Source organism: Diceros bicornis, chromosome 8 (genome assembly GCF_020826845.1).
Source record: "Diceros bicornis minor isolate mBicDic1 chromosome 8, mDicBic1.mat.cur, whole genome shotgun sequence".
Classification (NCBI taxonomy): domain Eukaryota; kingdom Metazoa; phylum Chordata; class Mammalia; order Perissodactyla; family Rhinocerotidae; genus Diceros; species Diceros bicornis.
This window is the reverse complement of record NC_080747.1, coordinates 64,036,920-64,056,456: the sequence shown is the minus strand read 5'-3', so window position 1 is coordinate 64,056,456 and position 19,537 is coordinate 64,036,920. Positions and strand designations below refer to the sequence as shown.

The 19,537-nt window shown below is 32.8% G+C and overlaps 1 protein-coding gene across 2 annotated transcripts in view; it reads right to left on the bottom strand.

Moving 5' to 3' along the window:
- The window catches only part of BMP2K (BMP2 inducible kinase), a 128,179-nt gene that overhangs the window by 54,502 nt on the left and 54,140 nt on the right, over window positions 1-19,537 (bottom strand). For both annotated transcript variants that reach the window (XM_058547344.1, XM_058547345.1), the window contains exons 3-7: window positions 16,551-16,656; window positions 9,852-9,994; window positions 7,350-7,471; window positions 5,121-5,202; window positions 1,078-1,210 (exon numbers count right to left, since the gene is read on the bottom strand). In XM_058547344.1, coding sequence (XP_058403327.1) covers window positions 1,078-1,210; window positions 5,121-5,202; window positions 7,350-7,471; window positions 9,852-9,994; window positions 16,551-16,656 — 586 coding nt within the window. The remainder of the gene's footprint in view (window positions 1-1,077; window positions 1,211-5,120; window positions 5,203-7,349; window positions 7,472-9,851; window positions 9,995-16,550; window positions 16,657-19,537) is intronic.

Here is a 19,537-nt window from a genome sequence, read left to right as displayed (position 1 = left end):
TGTTAATAGATTCATCTTTTCTTTTCTAGTTCCTGAGATTTAATGCCTAACTTACAGATTACCCATTCCAGTGTTATAAATAAATTCAGACCTATTTTCTTCAAGTACATTTGTTTTATTTTTTACATTTAAGTTGTTCCTTTATCTGAAATTTTAGCAAAAAGTTTGAGGTAGAGATTCAGCTGATTTTCTGTCCATAGATAGCTAATACATTTTTGTATTTCACTTTTTCCCCACTGAGGTGAACTTCCATCTTTATCATACAAAACATCAAATATGTTTAGATTGACCCTCTTTTCTATTGCATTGACCTACGTGGCTGAAGGCTATGACAGGAGATATCTAAAATGAAAAAACCAGAAAAGAAATGCTAGAAACACTTTAATATAAACAGTGCTGAGAGGTACTGTTTAAATGCTGCAGCTTCCCAATATATTTTAATATCTGACGGTCCTCCCCCAGGCCCCAAATCATCTTTCCCAGAAATTTTTACCATGTACATATATATAAAAATTAAATTACAGTATCTTATCAAAAGGAAGAAAAAAATCTTGAAGAAGCCTGGAAGGAAAATAGAGGTATTCTTTTGGAATCAATGGCCTACAGGACTACTCCTTCTAATACTACACTTAAGTTGCTTTGCGATAACCATTTTATAAACAATAAAGAATAGATATTAAAAAGGATGGACAAAAAAGCCACAATCTAAGATTAGCAATATTTTGATCCAAAGAAGCAACAGATCTGGATATTTGAATTTCAAGAGTACAAAGACCAAACAATTAAATGTTATGCTGTAAGTTTTTCCAGAAATTCCAGTTTCCTTAATTACATAACCGCTGTGTTCTACAAAAGCTTATCTAGGGCCTTAAAAATATCCATGTACTAATCAGTAATTAGGCTGCTTTTACTCCTCTAAAAGTCTTATAAACATCTTTTTAAATGTTTTTCTTTACTACAGTTTCACAAAATTATACTATATGAAATTAGAAGACTAGGTTTGGGTAAAGGGATATAAATAGCAGGCCCTAAGTACAATATCTTATAATTTTCTCATAAATTTTTCCGAGTACTTACTTATCAAGCAATGTATGTTATGGGAGTAACGAGAATTGTCTGGGATGGTGAAGTTGCCGTCACAGATAGCAACCTGACTCTCACCAAAAGGAAGAGTGAAGAAACAAAGTTTATATAGTAAACATCCCAGTGCCTGTAAAACAAAAAAGCATGAATATTGTCATCAACTTCAAGCATCAAGTCATCAACTTAACCACGAGACATAAAAATCGCCCCAAACCAAAAACTAAATACGTTATTAAAAAAAAAATCCTGTTTCTATACTGGATGAATCTTTTCACAAATCACTGCTTAAACAAATTCATGTGCTTAATTTTTGAAAGGACATTTAACTGTATCATTTCCATTTTTTTCTATCACATCTGTGGCAATATGGCTGAATTAATGCTATCGTAAAACTCTAGATCACGAATGACATAACTAAGATTAGAAGAGACTGGTTCCTTTGGGGGAAAAAATTATACTTTTATTTCTTCCACAAGGAAAATATATACAGTAATGTGTCCCTGAACAACAGGGGTATGTTCTGAGGAATGCGTCGTTAGGCGATTTCAGCATTGTGCGATCACAGAGTATACCTACACAAACCTAGATGGTACAGCCTATTACATCTGTAGGCTATATGGTACTAATCTTACGGGGTCACTGTCGTATATGTGGTCCATCGTTGACCAAAATGTCGTTATGCAGTGCACGACTGTATTTAGTACATAACTAGCATATAACCAGCAAAATAAGCACAAGGCTCCTCCTAGCAGCATTTTTAAAACATTCACTGTAAAACATGTTTTAAAATCCTGAGATTCCTAATATGAGTTAGCCATCACAGTTAAATTTATCAGACAACCATCAATACCTTTTAACCGATTATTCACTAAGCACATGTTTCATATTATAAAAATAACTTCTCTCTTTCTGTGTATAATCCTATAATTTTTATTCTACATCATACTAATCATATTTGTACCTGGGTAATCTATATTAAAATTCAAAAAGGAAGGGCTCTGCCTGCTTCACTTTCATGTCTCCATAAACATCACGGCACTAATAAAGCTACTTGCGGACAATGAAGACAAAACACCCTAAAACACAAATTACATCTGGAAAAGTAGCATAAGAAATTTCTAGCTAAACTGCTAACAGCTCAAACCTGAGAAGCAGTAATAAAATGTGATTTTTGGCTCAAGAAATCACTATGTTATCACAAGAAGTGGCACCTATAAGCCTTAAGAGTGTAAAGGGCTTTTCTCATTCTAAACAGATTGTATAAAATTATCCAATAGTTAGTATACAATTATATCAGCAATACTAAAATTTGGCCTCACTCTAAAAATTAGCAGATCACCTTTCCTTTGTTGTATTTTCTGCACACATCAACTTCGCAAATGCAACTAACAAATACACTAAGTTTTATTAATACTATGAAGATCACAACATGCAGAAATACCTTTGTAAGTTCAACAATATTAATTTACAAAACATTATTTTCAATATTATAACAGCCATCCAATGAAAAAAGTTTAAAGGTTCCAGAAATTTCAATATATTAGTTCAAAACATTATTGGGTTATGTATTATATGATTTAAAAAACTGTAAAGATTCTGAATAGAAATAACCAGTTCAATGTGGCTTAAAAAATATTTATGATGCTTTTTTCTATAAGGAAGATATTTTCAGCATTTATGCAGCAAATTGAGCGTAAGGCTCCCTAACAGCATTAAAAAAAATACTATTAATGGTGGAACATCCACATTCAATTATACCTTTCTACTGCCCAGATGACAATCTAAACAAAGGAAATCTGCATTTTAGCCAATTTTATCTTATCAATCAAACCTTTAGTAATGTGTCCTGTGTTAGAGTAAATGTAAGAGTTCCCAGATAACAATTTTAGATAGCACTGCCAGTATACTTAACATAAATCTAAAATTCTCGCTTCACATAGTGTGAACACAATGAGGTGTCCCAATTTTTTCACACCAAAAGCATTTCCCTCTTTATCAAATTTGATAGAATGAGAATTATTCAGGAAACAGGAGGGAACAAATGACCTAATTTTGAATGCTGAGTATCACCATCTTCAATTTTTCTCATTAAACGGTAACATGAAGAATCTCTTACTGAATTTCCTAATGCTTAACAAATCAGCATCCGAGATCTCAGGATAAAAATTACCTACAATGGAAACTTCTGGGCGAAAAAAATTTTTTTCACCAAAATATAAAGTGCTAAATAAATACTTTTATGCAAATATCATAACTGTCTGAATCAGTACTATCCTGAAACAGGATCAGAAATAGAATTCTCGACCAATATGGACTGAATATTTTTTCTGGATATTCTTGAATTCACACCTAAAATGTTGCAGTATACTTCTGTTTTACCTGAGCTAAGACAAGCATAAAAATGGCATCATGGAAATTAAAATTCTATCTCTGTCAAGCATATAAACATAGATTCTATTTTCTGATTATTTTTCATGCTGTTCTTTTTATCTTTATCTATTTGTAATCCCACAGTTTTACCATTTATCCATTATGGAACTACTACTCCATACACTAATTACAAATGGTATAAATTTTAAACTTATCATTGACAACTTAGTATGCTGTCTGGCATGCATACTAAATCTGGTGAAAAATGAACAGAAAAAAAGATTCCTTCCTTTTTGTTAAGATATTAGGTAACAATCATGTGCTTAGAGATTAAATTATTTTTTTTAATCAACTCTTGATTTCAAAACAGTAGTCAAGCTATGATGTCTGTTGTTTCCTTTGTCATTGAAATACTCTTTTATGTAATATAGATTTCAACAGCAGTCACAAAATTAAGCCAGAAATGACTTCCACTGTCACCTCTCCTAAAACCTTCATTTTATAAATTAAGACCCAACTGAGTCTGCTTTCTACACTGTACTATAAGCCATTTAATGAGTCAAATGTTAACGCTGAGGAAAGCAAACTGAATTTGAGTTATATAAGCTAGTGATATATAAGCAGTATCAAATTTACTAAATCAAATTATTTATTAACAAATAAATTATTTATGGTTTGATTCAATTATGTGTATGGTTAAAAATTCAACTACCACAAGATTTAAGAATCACTATTTGGTGAAAAAGTGTATATTATATAGACAGAAGAAAAGATATCAAAGATATTCCTTTTTAACTACCTTACAAAAATATTTGGTATCCCAACCCCTATAAGAGGAGGCCAAGACAAGAGAACCAAGGAGTTATTCATTTGATTTCACACATTATGCTCAACTACTTTCTAACATTATGTTTTAAAAACAAAATAATAGGACTTTTCTTGTAAACTCGAGAACTATTTTCAAAGGAATTATTTCCTCCATCCCTAATGTATTCACTAGTGGTAGATATGGCTAAATACTTGTTGAATTTAAACAAATTCACATTTAAAATAGTTTCCTGCTAGTTTATTAAATACAGCCAAAACATATTTTACTTATAAAAAATAAGCTCTAAAGAAGTACTGACATTCTAACATAAAGTTCAACTAACAGAAACATGATCTATCTCAATAACTCAATCCAGATATACATGCTAAATGATAAAGAACTTCAATATATAGAAGTTAGTCATTGGTATGTTTATAATTAGAAAAAAATTTTACTCATGTTAGTTTCCATTTAAAAGATCCTAAAATACTCCAGAAAATTATCACTGTTAATTACTTAAGAGTTATGTCCATCTGTTTCATACTGTCATCAACCAAAATTCCACTCAATCAAAAAGATGTTAACACTCATATATAATCTAAATTCTAAAAAATATTGTGGTAAAAAGTTACATTATATGGGAGTCCTTTATTTGCTTTTTTATACCTAAGCTTTCCATTTAAGGACTAAGAAGATAAAATGTTCTAATATTTTTCTTCTCCTGAATAAGAAGCTCTACTGTACACCATTCTCTTCAACTTATTAGGAAATACCTTTTGAGGGACAGAAGGAAAATAATCAACTGAATTCAGATTTTTTTTATTTGGTTAGAGAAAATGTCAGCCTTCCTTGGCCTTACCCAGATATCAGCCTTGGTGGTGATGGGTTTCCCTCCATAAAGGTTGATCATTTCAGGGGCTCTGTATGACAGAGTTGTATACCTGGCAGTAAATAAGTGAAATGGAGTGGAGATATAAAAAAAAAAGACAAATACTGCATTGTTTCTACATAAAATACTACAAAAACTTTTAGGTTCTATAATGTTATATAGAAATAATTATATTTTTAAAAGCTCATTAAAAGTCCATCAAGGATTAAACAATACAAAGCATCTATACACATTTTTATTCAACAAGTGCAACAGCATCTCTACTAATATAAAAACTTATTTTCTTTAATAGAAAAATCTTAAATAAAGACAATGTATTGGAAACATAGTTTTCCTTGAATTTCCCATTTGAAATAATATAATTTGACTATAAAAATATCCTTGTCAAAATATTTTAGTCTATTAATTTAAGAGTAAAACTTCTACCCTCTCAAAAAATTAACTTATGTGTTTGATAAGGAGTTTGTTTTTATGGACTCTAACATACTTCATTGCACATGGTGGTAAATCTCCTTTAGGTTTATTTTTATAATTGCTGTTTTAAAAGTAATCTAGTTGCCATAATTCTAACTACACTAATTAAGTACACTTCTAATGCTGACTGCCATCATAAGCTATTTGGAATTAAAAGATACTATGAATAAATATTTACCAATATAAAAATCCCAAATCCATCATGAACAGAATATTTTAATGAAGTAGCGCTCAATTTCACGGCAAAAATTATCAAAATATGGAAGGACTTCCTATATCATGACATAATTTAAGATTCATTTTGAGTGTTTATATGTTTTATTTTACATGAAGTATCTTAAAGCTCAACATTCTACCATCTTACTTTTTCCGAATTACTCTGATTGGTAAGACATTCTGAGTGATACTACTACAGAGGAGCACCTAAGAAACCAGAATACGAACTGCCTGAGAGCACGACTTTTGCTCACTGCTATACTGCAGCACCATGAACATGCCCACTACATTGTAGGCCCTGAAAAATATCTGTTAACTGAATAAATGGTGAGCCCATTAACTCCTCAATTGAGCCACAAAGCATAAGAACCCCTTATGAGCTTGCGTTCATCATTAATGCAAAATTCTACTGAACTTTATACTTCGGATCTCAACAGCAAGAAATGAAACTTCCATCAAGTCAGAATTCTTGAGCAGAATCCTATAACAGCCATTATATATCATAATCCAATAATTTTTTTAAAATTATATGTATATACATATATCCCCAAGAAGCCAATTTAATAATTTATTGTTCTTGTGTTCTTCAGGACATTTATATGTTTACTACGGTGTCTGTTTTTATGGAACCTAACATAATCATCATAGGCTAAGTTTCCTGAGTAGAAATACCTAGTCTAGAAATCCACAATGTTAATCCACAAATGGACCAGAGTAGTATCAGCTCTACTTGAGCTATTTCGAAATATATATTGCAGTTCAAATGATAGCTCCTAGATAGTCTTATTAAAGAATTGAGAATTTCTGAGGAAGTGAAGAAAGGCAACTTAGAAAAGGCAATTACTTAGAAATTCCTATTCTGACAGATCTTTCTGCATTCTGTGTCATTTTATTAAGGTAATTTAAGATATAAAAACAGTTCTATTTTCTAAAACTAGAAAACAGAAAAGTCAGGGAAGGGTCCTTACGGGTACTCTAGCAAACATGGAAAGTACAAGATTAAGAAAACAGATACGCTGTATATATATGAAGCAGATTTGACTTATATTGCTACCAGAGAGCTTTCCAATACACTATTACAAAGTAACACGTCTTCCACATAGTTTTCAATGCATACAGAAGTCAATCTTAATATTAAATATGAAGTAAAAGCTTAAATGTCTTCAAGTAGTTTAATTTTTTCCTAACAAGCATAAATCTTCAGTATCAGTGAAAACAAAGATGTTTAACTGAACTCAACAATCATTTAAAACTCCTTTTAATAATTCCACTAATTATTATAGCTTATTTAACAAATTTCTTGATAAATTTGTTGACAATATAGATAAAAAACTTGTATCCACGGCAAAATATATTTTCTATTGAGCTAGAGCAGACTTAGTTAACCAATGTCTATGGCATAGAAATATTTTGAAGAATCTACAAGTAAAATATCTAACATTTTTATTTGAAGATTCAAGTTAACTAAAAATTCCCATAAGACAAAGTACAATAAAGATGGACACTTACTTTTTAATTTCTTCTTCTACTACATTAACTCCATCTTTTTGAGGATTAAGAAATTTATTAGTGGCACTGCCAAAGTCACAAAGCACATAGTTTCCACCATCATTCAACAAAATATTTTCTACCTTAAGAAAAGAAAATCAATAATTAGTAGTATTCCAAAGTGAAAATTATCTTCTTACAATCATGTTTTTACACAATAAACATGAAAAGTTTGTGCCATATTATATATAGAGAGAGAGACCTAAGATACTTCAAATTATGAGAAAGGACAAATGAATCAGACCAAAAATATACTTTACTATGTCTACTACTTCTCTTACTAAGAACAGAGAAGTGCTTCTCCCGTCCCAGGATGATTTTTGTAGGGGCCAAGAAACTCTAACTCCTCTCTAAACTGCTTCAATGAAAGAGAACTAGTAGCAGTCAGAATCTATACTATACCTCCATTTTTCTCCTTTTCTGACACTTCGGCTTATCTATAGACAAGTAACAACAAAAACCATTAAAATTCTACCCCTGATTGACTCTTAATACCATTTTTGTCTAAAATATTACACTGAAAAACAGAGATTTGACTTTATGCCTTAACTTGGAGATCAGAGTTGTAGTAACTTAAATAAACAAATTACATACACAGTTTCTAATACAGGGGAGTATGGATTCACAGCCCAACTCTTGCTTCTTACTAGCATGCATACCCTTGGACAATTTCCTTAACCACTCTTGAGCTTTAGTTTCCTTATCTATAAAATGGTGAAGATAATAATATCTATTACATGAGATTATTATAAAAATTAAATGAAAATATATAAAGTACTTAGAACAGCACTGGAATAAAGTAAGCACTCAAATGATAGAATTATTATTACATGTTTTTTCCACAATATTTTTTATTTTTATGATACAATCTTGGATGAGTAATTCAATTTCTCTCCACTATACCAAAATACTCACATTACAGCTTCTTTATAATTTTTCTTCTATATTTCATTTTAGTCTACTTTTTTAAAAGATTTGCACATAATAAACATTTGTACCAAAAAAATCAACTTAAAACCAAAGTAGGTTTGCATAAATTTACACATGTGAAAAAAAAAACTAAGCATATGATATATGGCCTATGCCAAATTATGCAGTTCAATGTCTTTTCTGGTTTTAATTAAATCAAGAAGATTCAGCTGAAACATCAACTTTATATGAAAAGAGTTAATGAGCTTTAACAGCACAAAAAAATCATACCAAATCATTAGGGAAAATATAAAAGTTACACATTCAAAAGAACTGAAATGTACTATACTGGTTATCCAAATTAAGGGACAGAGGTCTGCAGTCAGGTATTTCAGTCTTGCCTTAACTTGTATCCTTTGCCATAGGTTTCCCTAGATGATGCTTTCATGGTTAACAACCTATATTCTAAGTGACATCTTATATTCTCTCATATCTTAAGAGCATTTTATAATAACCTTTCATAAATTTTACATAACCAGTCAGAAATGGGATTCATTCATTTATTAAATATTTAATGAGACCCTGCTATGTGGCAGGCACCATTCTAAATGCTTGGATACATCACTACAAGAGAAAAATCCCTGCCCACAGAGAGCTTACAATCTAGTGGAAGAGGACAGAAAATAAACAACAGGCATAATACACAAGCAAATTATATAGTATTTTAGAAGGTGACGAGTGTTAATAAAAGGTAGAGCAAGTAGAGAGTAGAATGCTAGGCTATAATTATAAATAAGGTGGCTCAAGACAGACCTCACTGAGAGGGTGAACCTGAGCAGACCTGAAGGTGGGGAAAGGTTAGCCATAGGATATCTGGGCATAAAGTATTTCAGGAAGAGGAATTTTTGTAATATTAGTGTTTGTGGGCATCAAAGAGGACACCTATGTTTCTAAATGATATGTGTAATGATATCCCTAGCTATATGATACCAGGAATGTTCAATCCCCTTCGGAGACTTTTTTCAGTGTAACAAGTTGGTACCATATACAAGCGGTCAGGTTCACAAAAAGGTAATAAAGAGAATTTAAAGACAATCACCACCAAACTATAGTAAATTATAAATAAATGAGTAAAGAGACCCATTTACCATTCCCTCCAGCATCTCTGGAAAACACTCCGATGCTTAATGTGGATTAGAGGAAACAGGAGGGGTGCCAAACTGGGAGAGAATAGTGTGAAGGAACATTCAACCTATGTCAGTGATGTTCACACTTTTGTTCAAATGAAAGCTTTTAAAGAAGTCTACTATGTAAAACAGAAGCAGAGTAGAGGGCACAAAATCCACCTCTACAGCTATGCTAGAAACCTTCAGGGTCACAGAAAGCACAATTTCCATCCTACAGTCAGTCTTTAGACGGCCTCAGGAAACGTAGCAGGGGACAGAGACCAATCTCAGTGCTAGTAATAAAAACTGGTTTAGATAAAGAGAATCCAAAAACATTTTAACTCCAAAGTTTAAGATGTATTATCCATAAGTAGTCTAAAGTTCGTACCTTCAGATCCCGGTGAATTATTGGAGTCTTACATTGATGCAACCTTGCAACAGCTTCACAGGTATCACAGAAGATCTGCAACACTTCTGATTCTGTAAAACCTGTCTGCAGCTTCTTATTCATCTGATTCACTACCTGCCCAGCTAACCAAAAAAGTAATTTTGAGAGGACATATTTTTAATAAATGAAGTTTATCACAAATAAAGAAATTAAGAATGCCTTTATGGTCTCAGGTAATGGGGAATTGGCTTTTTCATAATTCTCACGTAAGGATACTTATTATACCACATTGTATTGATTCAATGACATACATTTTTTCACATTTTACATCTCTGAGATGAAAACATCTTAAGATAGATGATGTCCTACTAATGCTAGTGGCCATTTTTTAACATTTTGACATCTCTGAAGCCAGAGCGTACCTTATAATTGATGGCATCACAAATTTGAAGAAACAGTTATTCCACACTGTGCTAGTTACTGGGTAAACAATGGTGAACAAAAATAAGTTTCTATTTTCATGGAACTTATAGTCTAAAGGCAGAGATAAACATTAATCACACAAATAAATGCATATCATAATTACATATAATAAGGGTAATATGAGAGAAACTTAAATTTAAATTGGTGAAGGAAGATGGGGAGGAGAGGATGTCAGCTAAGACCTGTCTAAGGAAGTGATATTTATGTTGAGACTGAAGGATAATTAGGAATTAACCAGGCAGAGATTTGGGAGAAGAGCATGCTAGCAAAAGTGAGTGACATGTACAAAGGCCTCCAATTTGGGAAAGAGCTTAATGACTTTGAACAACTTAAAGAAAGCCAGTGTGGATATGGTCTAGGAAAGAGATAAGAGAGTAAGGTGAGATGACACTGACAACGTAGACAGTGATCAGCCGTACTTTAGATTTTATCTTGAGAACCAAGGAAACTTCCCAACTTGACTTTTGAAAAGATCTCCTTGATTGGGGGATGGGGGGAATCACAAGAGTGGAAATGGTGAGATGGGTTAAGAAGCTAATGCTCTAACCCAGGTAAGAGACAATGGGCAGAGTAACTTACTAACATCAATAGCCACACATATACGAATGAGCCCTGAGAGGATTACTATGTATTACAATATACTACAACAATTGATAGCCTAATAATGACAATTCTTAATTATTAAGAAAAAGTTAACTATCATTACATTCTAAGAACACAAGTAAACACATGATTCATTCAGAAAGCATTATAATAAAAATCAAGTTTGGGAATTTAAAAAGGGAAGCTTATGTTAACTTGAAACTTTAACAAGATTGGATAAATAAATGATTGCTACTTTCTAATCTGTATGAAAGTGCATATACACCTGCTACTTTTATTATTACTGTCTAAACAGCATTCTCATGTATTTTCTGAAATAGAAATAGTTGGTTTTTTCCTTAGAATTTTAAAGCAGAAAAAACATTAAATTTTACCTATCAATCCTCAACTTTCAGAAAACAAGTCTATTGGGATGTAATTTGTTCAGGGTATCTCACAAGATTGAGGTACCTGACCAGGCAGCAATTTCTTCCATCCTCCAGCATGTCGGACATGCTGACTCATTTAAACCCAAAATTAAACAGGATGAAAAGTGTTTTATTGGTATTCATTCACATTCTTGAAATATAATTTCACAGCTAAAGAAATCATAACCTTGAACTCATTCTACCTCTTCCAAACTTTCAATGTTGTAATGAGTTGAATAAATTTTAAAATATTAAACCTCCTTCTTCTATTCAGAGATCTTTGGGCTAGAAACTTTGAATCACAAAATCCAAATCCCCAGAAAAAGCTAAAAGCTGTATTTGACCTACATTTCAAATGTAGAAACAAAGTTTCATTACCCAAAATCAAAGTCTTCTGAAAATTAAAGAATATTCCAATGAAAAATTTAAAAATCAGATTCAGAAATCAAACAATGTATACTGAAGGTCTTTTAAAACAGGATGCATATAACTCTCAAAACTTTCTATATTTTTCAAACAGGCATCACCTCCTAAACAAAAGCTTTTACACTCTGCCCAATTTCATCACTAAAATTTAAAAACATTCTTCTGATCTCTTGAAGTAGTCATCCAACAATTTTCATATCTCTGAGATTACACTTATCACCATTTAATTAAAAGAGCCATAAAGTGAAACCTATCACTCCATTTAAATTTTGATACGACTTGTTTTGTTCTTTTTTCTTTACAAGATAATTAAATTTTATCTGCTACATTACATCACTGGCCCCAAATCTTCAACCCTTGCTTTATCCATGCCCTTTGCCTTGTAATTGCAGGTCCTCCCAATAAATGGGCCAGAGAGAATGTCCTGCTCTTCCATTTGGGTTCAGCCATGTGACTTGCCTTGTCCAAAAAAAATAAGGCAGAGGTGTGGTGTGCCAGTCCCAAGCCTAGGCTTTAAGAGGCCTCACATCTCCCACTTGCTCACTTGAATTTCTACCATCTTCATGAGAAAAATATGCCCAGCATAGCTTGTTAGTGCCAGGAAGAGGATGAGGAACATGTGAAACAGAGCCACTCCAACTAATCCCAGCAAACCCACTGGCATGTGAGCAAACCCAGCCAAAATGAGCAGTGTCACCTCATCAAGTTCAGTTTAGAACAGCTGACCCACTAATACACGAGCAATAATAAACAGTGTTTCATGCTATTGACTTTTAGGATGTTTTGTTATTAAACAAAAACTAACGGATATATTATCCATGGGAATTTCTGTAGGACATCTCCTAGAAATGAAAGCTCTTTTCATAAAATAATAAAAGTAAACTCAAAATACTAACTCTGATTTCTGGAAGTCTGATACCTAAAGCACATAATTTCTCTTTAACCTATACATCAGAACATTAGCAAATTAATCAGAACCAAACTATGAACCTAGAGAGATATAACATCTGACAAAAGATGACTGTAAACATTTGATACCCAAAACCATGATGAGGCATACCAGCTACACAACACATTCTTTTACTTTCTATACAGTTTTACCCCTGCATAATCAAAACCAATATACCTGAACTATACACATAACACTGATTCCCTTGCTAAAGTACCTTCATTTTTAAACAATTTTATGTAATACAATTAGCTTTTATAGAGGTAGTAAGGAGAGAGTATTTATTCTCCTATTCTCTACCCCTCCAACTTACTCCTCTCCCCTAGGAGGAAAAAGGAAGTTATCTAATTGATTCATCTGAGAAAAGGAACTGAGCATGCTCTATTCAGATCCTCTGGATTCCTTCTCTTAAGATATAATTGCCCACTGAGAGGGTACATTCTGATCTGTAATACATACAGTTAGCTGGTGAAACATTTGAAGAAAACTTCTAACATACAAGAAAAGGCATAATAAAAAATACAAAAGAATTCAAAAAAAACAAAAACACAAGAAACTGAAAAAGTCTTTAAAAACTGTAATTAATAACTGCAGACAACAAAAGATTTGCATCCAAAACAAGAGCAAGGTGTATTTTAACAAAGAATAACAACAGTGAGAGAACAAGGAGGAGTTCCTGAAAATTAAAAATAACATAACAGAAATACAAAATTATATAGAGGAGCTCAAAGATACATTTAAGGAATACTCCCAACACAAGTAGAATAAAAAGAAAAAGAAGAAAAATTTTAAAAAATAAAATCAGAGGATCAATCAATCTAGGAAGATAATATCCTAAAAATGGAAAGTCCAGAAAAAGAGAACAGAAAAAATAAAGGGGAAAATACTGGGGGCCCAGAAAAAGGAGACCAAAATGACCCATAACCAAGGCACATATATCTTGAATTTTAGAATGCTGGGAATAAAGAAAAGATTCTAAAAGTGTCCATGAAAAAGAGGTCACATAAAAAATTGAGGCATCATAATGCATCAGACTTCTCAATAGTAACACTAGGGGAAAAAAGGAATAATGCCTTCAAAATTCTAGATGAAAATTATTGCTAACCTATAACTCTTTAGCCAGCCAATATATGTGCAAGGTTTCAAAAGTGTTTCCTTCCATAAACCCATTATGAGAAAGCTACTGAAAATTGTGCTCTACCAAAGGAGGTAGTAAAACAAGGGGGAGACATGAGGAGCAGGGAGTCTAAGACAGGAGGGAGGAAAGGGAATTCTCGGAATGACAGCTAAATGCTGTTCAAAATTAAGCAGAACTGAACTCTCCCCAAAGGAGACTTTCTAAGGGAAAAAAATATGAAACTGACACAAATATTAGAATGTTTACACATACTGCATAAAGATTTACACTTCTATTGGGGAATGTGGGGCTAAAATACTAATGTATACGAAGGAAATTAGGCAAACGAGAAATGGGGTAATTATTAACTCCAGGAAAAATAAAAAGAAGTACAAGAAAGAAAATGCAATTATAGAATATTACACATCACAGTTAAATGAAAAACAAAATAATTTAAACACTAATTATTGATTTATTCCAAAAACTAAGACCATACCACACTGACAGTAAAATCCTCATCTTTTCTTGGAGACAGTATCTAAAACAAAATCAGAAATAGCACTAGCAAACTTTCTTTCAAGAGCTTCCTCAAGCCCAGAATCACATACTTCCCCTGCTTTTCTAGTTCCTTCTCTTTCATACTCTAAATATCTCACTAAAACTACAGATTCTCCTACATAATGCAGTGTAGAAATATGGAAGTCAATATGAGAAGAAACATCTCCAGGATTTTAAAGTGAATGCCTCTGAGGAGAGGGAGGGAGCAGAAGGATACAGATTTAGCCACAGCTTAACAGAACTATTTGACTTTTTAAAACATGTGCATGAACTACTTTGATAAAAATTAAAATTTCATGTAAAACAAAGCTTGCTGATTCAACCAGATAAAATTTTCAAAAAAATTTTAAAAAGCAAAAGAATGCCTTCCTCAAAACATAGCTCAGGTTATACTTCTACTTTAAAATAAAATCAGTCCCCTAAAAATTGAAGTTCAGGGCCGGCCCCATGGCTTGGTGGTTAGGTGCACGCGCTCCGATGCTGGCGGCCCGGGTTCGGATCCCGGGCGCGCACCGAGGCACCACTTCTCCGTCCATCCTGAGGCTGAGTCCCACATACAGCAACTAGAAGGATGTGCAGCTATGACATACGACTATCTACTGGGGCTTTGGGGGAAAAAATAAATAAATAAAGTCTTTTAAAAAAAATTGAAGTTCATTTGGTTCCCCTTTTAAAATATCTTCTGGATGACAATTAATTAAACTCATCCAGGGTTATGATTATGCCTGATTCAATTACAAGGAGTTACAAGTAACCAAGGGCTATTAGTCAACTCTAATCCAGTTAATAATTAGCATCATAAAAGCTAGAATTCAGGAAAGTGGAGTAGGGAAAATCAATATCTTCTCCTTAAAAAGATCACAATGCTGTAGAGAAAATGAGAAACATATAAAACAATCAGGAAAACATCTAATTTTTTAATATTATATATGGAAATAAGAACAAATATATCACAATAGACATTATAATATTAATTCACTTCATTTTCCTCTGTCCTTCCCTCCTTACAAGACTGGAGTAGGGCTGGCCCCATGGCTTAGCGGTTAAGTGCACACACTCCACTACTGGCAGCCTGGGTTCGGATCCCGGGTGCGCACCGATGCACCACTTCTCCGGCCATGCTGAGGCCATGTCCCACATATAGCAACTAGAAGGATGTGCAACTTATGACATACAACTATCTACTGGGGCTTTGGGGAAAAAAAGGAGGACTGGCAATAGATCTTAGCTCAGAGCCGGTCTTCCTCAGCAAAAAGAGGAGGATTAGCATGGATGTTAGCTCAGGGCTGATCTTCCTCACACACACACACAAAAAAAAAAAAAGATTGGAGTAAATGAGACCATATTTTCTCCATCACCACCACCCTCCTCTTCCTCCTCCAATCTTCAGGAAATGACAGGAGTTCCTGGTATCATAATTAACAATCATAACTATCTCTAAAAAATCTAAATATAAACCAGGGCTCCCTAGAACCCAAATTGTCAGATGCAGTCTGATCAAAAAGAAAAAGCAAGTTTGCAGGAAATGGATTAATTGCCCCCTTCACACACACAGTAAAGTAAAAAAAAAAATTTCAGGTATTTTTAAAAAATTATTATTATTCTGAAGGCATACTTTACAAGTAAATATTTCTTTGAAAATACCACATTAGGTCCAAATAAAATGCGGTTTTCTATCTTCTAATATTTATAAAAGAACTCCAAAAGACCACATAATAAAAGTTTACAAAAATTATAGATCAAAATGTATCCTCTACATTTATTACATTTAATATGTTAAAAGATAACATGGTAGAGTGCTGGAAAAAAATCTTACACCACTAATATTGACACACTAAGCTCTTCTTGGTTGGATTATAAAGAAATGTATAGGGAGCGTGAGGTGTAACTGCTCTTGAGCTGCTTAGATTACCCACTTTAAACCCAACAGCATTCTTCTGATTGTCCTTTTACACGCTCATATCATCACTGCAGCAACTATGACTAGGTTTTAAATATTTTTTAACAGCATTCCTTAATTGGACAGATAATTAAAGCTGAGATTGCAAGAAGTGTCTAGAATTAGGTGACAGCTGCCCTGGGAGAAACCAAAACACCTAGTAATCCATTTTAAGGGCAATTTTTTTTAATATAAAACAAATGCAAAAAATACTTACCTCGACAATATTCCATTAAGATAAGCACTTCCCATACATTATCACTAATTGAATTAACAGCACAGTCCAAATAACCCACGATATTTTTGTGACCAGACAGCTCTTTCTGTAAAAAAGAAACAAAATTTTAAAAACTGGAAAACGTACATTTTAAAGCTCTATTATTAGCAATGGTTTTGAAGTCTACATTAATATATTTAAAGAATTTCAAAAAGTAAGAATTAGGCATAAGTACACAATCTGACATATTTCAAAAAAGTTGCTACAGTTTCAATGGAAAGTTTACTTACATGTGATCATCATTTTCTAACAGGCAAATTTTCAATGAATACTATTTTTAAATTCAGAGAGGAAGAAAGAGACGGTTCACTCAAAAGTAAGTCTCCAAAAGTGAGTGTGCAAGATAGGCCTTTGGGACTCAAAAATAAAATATCAGAACTTCTATTTATATTTACTTTTATCTCCAAAAAAATAAATTAAGCTCTAATATTTACGAACTAACAACTATGCTCTCATTTGTCTGTTTTGCCTGCAACATGCTGCAACTTATGTGTACCTAGTTAAGTGGATTTATGAATGGATATACATTTAACTAAATAACCTAAAAAATGAACAACAGGCTACAAAAGATTTCTGTAAAGAAACTATAGGATAAAGATAATCCTAATAATACAAGTACAAGGAAATGAGAAAAAAATGGCAAATCCAACACTTTTGCTCCTAGTGCACGATAATCAGCAGCATATAATGAGTTTAAAAATAACAATGATCTAATTAGGTCTGTCTGGAAATTAAAAAACAATTATCAAGAATACTATTTAAAATGAATTTACATCCACTATTATTAATAATAAACCTAGTTTTAACTGTGTAATATAATTTGAGATATTGGCTAATGGCAGCTGAAAATGTGAATAATTCAAAAATATATATATATAATGGGGGATGGGTCATCAAAAAAAGCTGGAAGACCACTGCTCTAAAGAGCTAATCTCCCTAGAATATCTTGTTCAAAAGCATAGTATTTGAGTGTTGCTGCTGTTGATGACTTTCTTTTATATGTCTCAAATTATACAAATTCTATTGAAAGGAAGAATTATGGTACAATAGTACCATATCTGGGCTCAAGTTAGTTAGAGAACTTAGTCTAAGATTCCTCATTATCTTAGGGTAAATCTTTTGACCCTTTTAGCTAATAGCCTTACCTTAAAAAAAGCAAGACTCAAAGTCTAATCAACTCTAGTCTAGCTAAGAAATAGGACAAAAGAGCAGAATTCAGATAAGTCAGATTGTATAAATGTGCCTATCTTCAAACAAAAGGGGTCAAAACATATGTTGATAAAAATGTTGATACAAAATAAGAAATCCCCCTTTTAACAGCTGGATAAGTAGGACTGACAATAACAGGTGTTTACAAGGACGTGGAAAAACTGGAAGTCTGATACACTGCTGGTGTGAACATAAAATGGTTCAGCTGCTATGGAAAACAGTTTAATGGTTCCTAAAAAGTTAAACACAGAATTACCACATGATCCAGCAATTCCACTCCTAGATGTATACTCAAAAGAACTGAAAACAGGTACTCAAACAAATACATATACACCCATATTCATAGCAGCACTATTCACAATAGCCAAAAGGTAGAAACAGAGCAAATGTCCATGAATGGTTTTAAACAAATGTTCATCAGCAGAGGAATAGATAAACAAATTGTGATTCTCACACACACACAAACACACATACACACAGAGGAATATTATTACACCATAAAAAGGAATGAAGTACTGATACATTTTAAAATGTGGATGAACCTCAAAACATGCTAAGTGAAAGAAGGCAGACACAAAGGGTCACATATTGCATGACTCTATCTATATGAAATATCCAGAACAGGTAAATCCACAGAGATACAACATAGATGGGTGGTTGCCAGGGGCTGGAACAAGCGGGTAATGGAAAGCAACTGCTTAATGGGCAGGGTGGTTCCTTTTGGAGTGATGAAAGGTTTTAGAACTAGAGATGGTGGTTGCATAACCCTGTGAATGTACTAAATGCCACTGAATTTTTCACTTGAAAATGGTTAATTTTATATGATGTGAATTTTACCTCAATAAAACAAAAATGTTAAATATATATGTTAGCACTTGATAAACAGTGGATGAGGAGAGGAAGAGAAAAGAAGACAAGGGAAGAGGAGAAAGAAGGAAAGTCAGGGGAGAAAGGGGATAACAAGAACAAGAAGCCATCCAGAGCACTGAGAATAAGCAACCCTTGAAAAAAAAAGAAAATTTTATTTTGTAATGTTTTTTAACTATTTAGTCTAGTTAATTGAGTCACTGAAATTTTCTTTAATGGTCTACTAAAATATTTTTCACTTTTCCTAATATTTACAAAGAATTTTTCCCTTGCTGAAGGATACCTTACCATATATTGCAGAGCACACCAAAAAAAAAAAAAAAAAAGCCGGATCAACTTTACAGAATGATTTTAAAAATGAAAAGCAAAACTAATTATTGTTTGTGAATACAAACACATACAGTGAATGTATTAAACACCCATGGGAATGGTAAACACCAAATTCAGGACAGTGGTTTCTTTCTGGATGAGGAAGACAGTATAGGGACATGGCTGGGGAAGAATACACAGAAGCCTTCAACTGTATCTGTAAGGTTTTACTTCTTAAGCTGGGTCGTGGGCAAACTGGTGTTCATTATATAATTCTCTAAATTTTTCTATCCTCAAAATATTCCATAATTAAAATGTATTTAATAAAAGAATAAAGAAGGGTTGCTTGCCCACTGAATACAGTAGGGAAGGCAGGAAAGAAGAGAGGAAGGAATTGGCTGCACTTAGCCCTACGTATGGCTATAAGGAATATACTATAAATTCCCAGATAATTTTCCAAGTTAATTGAATGATCTTCAAAGGTTTTCTAGACGTGCATAAACCAATAAGTAACTTGCCAAAAAGCTGGTTAATATTATAGT